At 41.2% G+C, this 6,474-nt stretch overlaps 1 protein-coding gene across 11 annotated transcripts in view; it reads left to right on the forward strand.

Annotated features, from left to right (window-relative positions):
• The window catches only part of SCRIB (scribble planar cell polarity protein), a 120,388-nt gene extending 114,427 nt beyond the window's left edge, over positions 1-5,961 (forward strand). For all 11 annotated transcript variants that reach the window (XM_040547582.1, XM_040547586.1, XM_040547589.1 and 8 more), the window contains one exon: positions 3,625-5,961. In XM_040547582.1, the coding sequence (XP_040403516.1) occupies positions 3,625-3,785 (161 nt within the window). In that variant the 3' untranslated portion in view covers positions 3,786-5,961. The remainder of the gene's footprint in view (positions 1-3,624) is intronic.
• The last annotated feature ends 513 nt before the right edge of the window (positions 5,962-6,474 follow it).

Consider the following 6,474-nt stretch of genomic DNA (forward strand, 5'->3'; position numbering starts at 1 on the left):
CTACATTTAGCGACACCTCTTCTCTGTACTCCTCTACATGCATTGGGGTTATAATCACAATTTTCCTTGATCATGGAATTATGGCTGTTTGACCATATTGTAAACTCATAAGCAATTCCTAACCTTTATGCTAGAAAATCAATATAATAGAAACTCCAAGAAATCTTACTGCTGACTGCAGGAAAGCATTAGCATATTCCTCTTCTTTACATCTTTCAAAACAACATTTCACTCTTTTCAGTGGTGCCTAGCAACAGGACAAGAGGGAACAGGCACAAACTGAAACACAGGAAGTTCTGGCTGAATATGGGGAAACATTTCTTTATTGTAAGGGTGAACAGAGCACTGGAACAGGTTGCCCGGAGAGGTTGTGGAGTCTCCTTCTCTGGAGACATTCAAAATCCGCCTGCATGCCATTCTGTGCAGCGTGTCTTAGGTGAACCTGCTTGGTAGGGGGTTGGCCCAGATGATCTCCAGAGGTCCCTTCCAGTCTCAACCATTCTGTGATTTTCTTTCTGCTCATTGCAGATGGGCTCTAAGAAACAGTCCTTTCCGTTCTTGGGTCTGACTTCATGGTCTGCAGCAGTCCCCCACCATCATCTTTTAAATGTGTTTAAAAACATTAAATGCAAGGCTGTTAAGAGGCCATGAAGATAATGAACTACATACTAGCACTTTTAGGGTGGGACCATGCTATGTTCTTGCTTTATGATACAGTTTTTCCAAATCACTTACAGCCAGTGGCTTTTGCTTTCCAATCTTATAATCGTTAGGTTTCAGAAATACATCCATTTTAACTTTCTATTGCTCTTATTACTGAACGCCAATTTATGATATTTAAGAAGTTATTTTTCTCCTCATGGTCTTTGTTATGTCTAATGTTTACAACAACTTACATGGGAAAGATATCTTCTTGTCCTACGCTTGTCTAATCACTACTTGTATTACTAGTTTGGTCTAGGACACTGCTCAGCAGCTCATATACATATGGGAAACAAAGATGATCCCTTCACCTTCTTCTTGTATGTTAGTTTAGCCTCATGGAGCCTCTACAGCCACCTCTCTGGTCCCAAGAACAGCAGCCACCCTTTTGCTTTCCAAACTTCTTTCTTACAGATTCTTTACCACAAAAATGTCAAAAGTTCACAAAATTGTAATTGTAAAAGTTCACAAAAGTTCACAAAATTGTAAAAATTCGTACAAGTTGCAATGCATGTGTTCCTTTCCATTGTTTTCTGACTTCTGTCAGGATAGGAAGGACATAAGGGAGGCTGTACTGGTTCAGAATATGTCAGTATCTTTGGCTATAAATGATTATGTAAATTAGGGAAAGACAGTAACAATCAGAGAAAATGAGCTTGCTTGCATGAATCTTCTCAATTTTCGTCAATGACCTATTAATTATGGATGTCTTGAGCCAGGTATTGTATCTGGATTATCAGCGGAATAATCCTCTAAAAATTATCTAGCCTTTCTAACTAGTTATTCTACCTTTTTTGACACTTTGTGGTATTGAGTTCCCGCACTATGCACTATTGCAAATGCAGGTATATAAAGAGTTACGCAGTAGCAGAATGTTTTCTCTAATGTTTCTCTAATGAATCCTAATGTTCTCCCATCTTTTCTGATATCTAATAATCAAAAGTGAAACTGTGTTCCTGAGAATTGCATTGTTTTCAGAAAGCTTCTCCTAATGACTATAGAATTGATGCAGAACCATGATTTCAATTTAACGATGTTGCATTTGATGCACAATCAGTATTATACTACTTTTTTTGAGCTTAAGCTTCATCCAACAGTGTAAAAGTAGACGTACTATGTCAGCACAAGGTTTGGGATAGTCTGACATGAGGTACTGGGAATGCCAAGAAAAGAACATAAAAGAAGCCTAACACGATTCTTTCCAGAATACTGCTCCAGGCTACAACAAACTGTGGTGTTACATTTTATAAGCCAGAGGCCTTTAATTTCAGAGGTGTTTGCTTCTTTCTTGAATCTATACACATTTGCAGTAATTTTCACCTTCCATGTTATTGCCCAGTCAACTCTGTAAAATCCTAATACACTTTTTGTAGCTGAGTTTCATTTGACTACTCTGATAATACAGCTTGGAATAATCAGCAATTTTTCTCAATGCAGTCATAATCACTTCTACTCCTCATTAGTTACCAAAACCTGACCCTACTATAGATAGCTACTCCATTTTGTGATGCCAGGTAATTTCTTCCCACAATTTTTCAATGCTTTATCTATTTATACACTAAAGGATGTGTCGTCTTATCCTATGGCAGCTTATTTTCATTAAGAGCTTTAGCTGAAGATTAAAATATTTTTTTGAAAAGTCCAGTACACTGTGTTGAGATCATACTTATTTGCATGTTTGATGACTCCTTTGAGAAATTCTAGTGGTCTAAGAGCAATGAATTCCCTCTGAGACACATTGATTCCTCTCCCCAGTTTGAATTTATCTACATGTCTGCCAATGCTTTTGTTTTATGCCAGCTTGCTTTGTTCAGAAGTCAGTCATCTATTTGTCAATCCCAGAATCCTTTCAAGATACCAGTTTTGTCACCTATGTTCACTTGGTTCTGAGGCCTTTTCAAACAACAGGTTGATGCTACAGTTATTAGTTCAGGAAGGCTTCTGGATTATAACAAATATTCCTATGTGGGTAGTGTAACTAAGGGGGGACATTACATCTTGGAACATGGCTCCAGAGCAGAGGGTGGCCTACCAGGTACAGCTCTGCATCAGCAGACTGTGCACCTTTGATCTGATATATCTTCATAGATGTCTGTATTTGAGGTTCTCTATTAAATTCAATGACTTCAGGCAGGCTTCCCAGGAGCCAGTTTGTACTTGAAGGAAAAATTCTGGGGCTTCATGAAACTTTTTTCCTTTTTACACAAGTATCTCACAGTAGATGCTCAAGCGATATTATCACAAGGGGCTTATGTTCCAGGTGTATGTAAAAGTACATGGGGTAAGCTGCACCAGTTCTTTTCAGGAGAGTAAGGAGCCACTTAACAGCAGTGTACTTCAGATGCGGAATACATCCTGAAAGGCCTGAGACCAAGTTAACTGAGGGTCAGTCCTGCCAGAATATCTTTTCTGGTGAGTTATTTTGATGGGGGACCCAAGTTGAAGTCTAAATTCACAGAAAGGGCTTTAGTCATGCAACTTCAGCATTAACCAAGGCCAAAATGCTCACCTCTCTCAGTAGCTACTGCATACCATCCTGGTGCTCATACTGCTCTTCAAGGCTTGATACTCTTTTGAAACTAGCAAAATGCTTAGAGCACTAACATACACCTCAGTCTCTTCAGTGTACTTGATTTTTTCCTAAAGCTTGGTGCTTCCATACTGTTTTCAGTGAATCCTGGGTGTTAGGGGCAGATATCACCTGAGGTGTGTGACTTTCTTCCCAGACTCCACAATAGTCAGTACTTTAGGTACAGGTTGCCTAAAAGTTCTGGGCATGGTATTACTTCAAATCACATTTAAAGACTCCAGCACTGTCTCAAATTCAGTACCTGGGTATATCCCTCTGTCATCATTAACTGTACAGCTAAACACTTAACCTGACACTTTCTCCTAAAATCTCAACTTCTGTTGTTTGTGCAGTTCCTCAGGAGCAAGATGGGCAGCCAGACGAAGAGGAAACGTTACTAACACGTGATTCATCAACACCTACTGCATCAGCACTTGAAGAAATGGCTCTGTACAGCAGCAAACGCAAACTCCGACACAGCCGGCGCAGTCTGGAGACTGCTGTCCCAACGTAGATGATCTGATGCACCTGGGTGATAGAATAGCCCAACACAGGGCTCTTGAACTTCCTGTGCTCCGGGAACAGCACTGCCTCCTGGACTCTGGATGGGAACTGAGCACCCCAGGGAGCATTGTGGTTAACTAACTTCCTTTAAGGCTGTGAACCACCCTCTTTTCTCACCCAATAGTGCACTGGGGCATGTCCTAAACAAAATGGGACAACACTAGACTAAGATGGCCAATTGAGAGGAGGTGTGGGTAGGACAGTGAGCAGCTGCAGTTTGTTAGCCTGTAAATATTGGGGGGGAGGGAGGGGGTAGGACAGAGAACATATGAGTGTAAGAGTGTGTAGGGCTCCAGCTGTTATTTCCTCAACTTGGATATTTTTTTAAATAGTTAATATGGGAGCTTCTACTCTGGTATGAATTAGAAGGAAGTTCCAGCCTTTGCTCCTATTTAATTTCTAGTCTTTTGCCAAGAAGCATCTCCTTCCACCTCCCACACTGTGTCACCTCACTTTCTTTTGGGAGTGTGTGGAAGTAGGTAGCTTGGAGGCAAAAAGAAAAAAAAAAGGAATTTTAGTGAAGTGCCTCCCTCTGACACTGACAACTGACTCAAGCAAAGATGACTGAACAAGCAGGAGCCTGTGCCAGCTCTAGGAAGCATCAGCTCCATTTCACTTGCCTCTGTGAGTGCAGCAATCTGTCCCATGTAGAAAAATGCTCCTGACAGTATTTTGTGCTATTCTGGGAGACAGGTACCTACCTAGAGATACACATAATTGTGTGCATGCAGTGTGAACCACTCTACCTGCATGCTGTTCTAAGTGTCAGAGGAGGCCAGGTATCTGTCTTCTGTCCACATCATGTCTGATTTGGTGAACTGCGGCAGAAATGAGAAAGGAGTCGAAAAGGTGTAGCAAGGGTATAGCAGTGTGCATGTGTGACAGCAATAGAGAGCAGAGTAGTTGGGGATTAGGATACAGTGGCAGAGGTAGGAGGTGTAAACAGCAGATAAGGTAGTGGGTTAGGATTCAGGAAATGGGGAAGGGTAGGAAATGGCATTGCTGGGGTCAAGTTAGGAGTAATAGGGTCTTACAGATAGGAGGATACTAGTAAGTGACTCCATTGTGTTGCCCACTAGCTGTGAAATGAAATGTGATATTATGAGGGGTGCTCAGTGTGGGACTCTCAAGGAGTGCCTGCTAGGCAGGGAGCACAATGAAGTGAGATGAATCTGGCCTATGCCTTGCAATAACTACACAGTTCTGCTTTCTGCCATCTTGTTGTCTTCAGGCCCCTGCCCACGTAGAACAGGGCAAATACATGCAGGAGGAAAAAATAAAAATGAAAAAGGAGCAGGGGTGTGATTCCTGGTTTCCATGAAAGGGCCATGAACAGTCTGTATCAAGTGAGTTCTGCATTTGTGGAGGAGACTGACACCGCTTATTGCTCTGAAATCAGTCTGCTGCTCTGCTGCCCACTACTGAAGTAAAACATCCCTTTTCTTTTTTTGTGATTTTTTTTGGTTGTTTTTGTCTGTTTGGGTTTTGTTTGTTTGTTTTGGTTTGTTTTTGTTACTGCCTCCAATAGAGAGAAAGACATCTGAACTTGACAGTAGTCTGATCTGTCTACCCAGATACAATGGTGCTCTCTGGTGAACCAGTCCATCAGTAAGACCAGAGTTGTATCTTAAGCCTCTCAGTGGCTGGATGGGGCTTGGGAGTGGCAGGCACTTCTGCTTGTATATTTGCTGAATGACTGGATGCATTTTTTTTATAGTTGAAACTCTCCCTTCATGCCAAAATCCAGTGGATCATTTTTAACTGACTTCATGTTTTAATTTTACAGGTCTTTGAAGGGGGAACTCAGATAATCTCAAGCTGCAGCTATAGCTGCTTCCATCATCAGCAATTTGAGCTTTTCCTTTTTAAAATCTAATTTTAGCATATGCTTTTTAACAAGAGCAATTTTGGAAACAATCCTGGATTGGTTTTGGTGACTAACGTGATTTTTTTCTTTCCCTTTGTGGTACCTGGTGCCAGGTTCTGGGTTCTCTCCCCTTCTCTCCTGAGAGACTCTGAGGGAAAATTAGCGCATCAAGACTGTAACTAGTGAAATTTGTACAACCAAAGAAATCTATTTTGTGGTTCAAGGATAATAAAGTTTACTTTACATTTTAGAACCTTTAGTTAATGTGGTTTGCCCTGTGTGAAGTCTGCAATTTCTATACCAACACTTTCTTTCTGATGATTAGCAAATGTATAATCTAGCAATCACACTGGTAATTTTCCGTCTTCTAGTTTCCTGAAAGGGGATGAAGTTTTGAGTAATTGAGTAATTTGAGTAATTGAGTAAAAGTTTTGAGAACAGCCAGAAGAAGTTTTGAGAACAGCCAGAGGCTGCTGGTATGTTAGGAATCAACAGGGAAACAAACACCTGTGAAATGCCTAAAAGGAATTAGGGTATGTTCATCTAAAAATGTGACACGGACGATAGCCCAACTTAAGTGTCTTTATGCCAGTACATGTAGCATGGGTAACAAACAGGAGGAGTTGGAAGCCACTGTGCAGCTAGAAAGCTATGATCTAATTGGTGTCACCGAAGCTTGGTGGGATAAAGCACATGACTGGAGTGCTGCAGTCAGTGGCTATAAACTGTTCAGAAGGGACAGGCAAGGAAGAGGAGGAGCAGAGGGGGACCT

Source organism: Cygnus olor, chromosome 2 (genome assembly GCF_009769625.2).
Source record: "Cygnus olor isolate bCygOlo1 chromosome 2, bCygOlo1.pri.v2, whole genome shotgun sequence".
NCBI lineage: Eukaryota > Metazoa > Chordata > Aves > Anseriformes > Anatidae > Cygnus > Cygnus olor.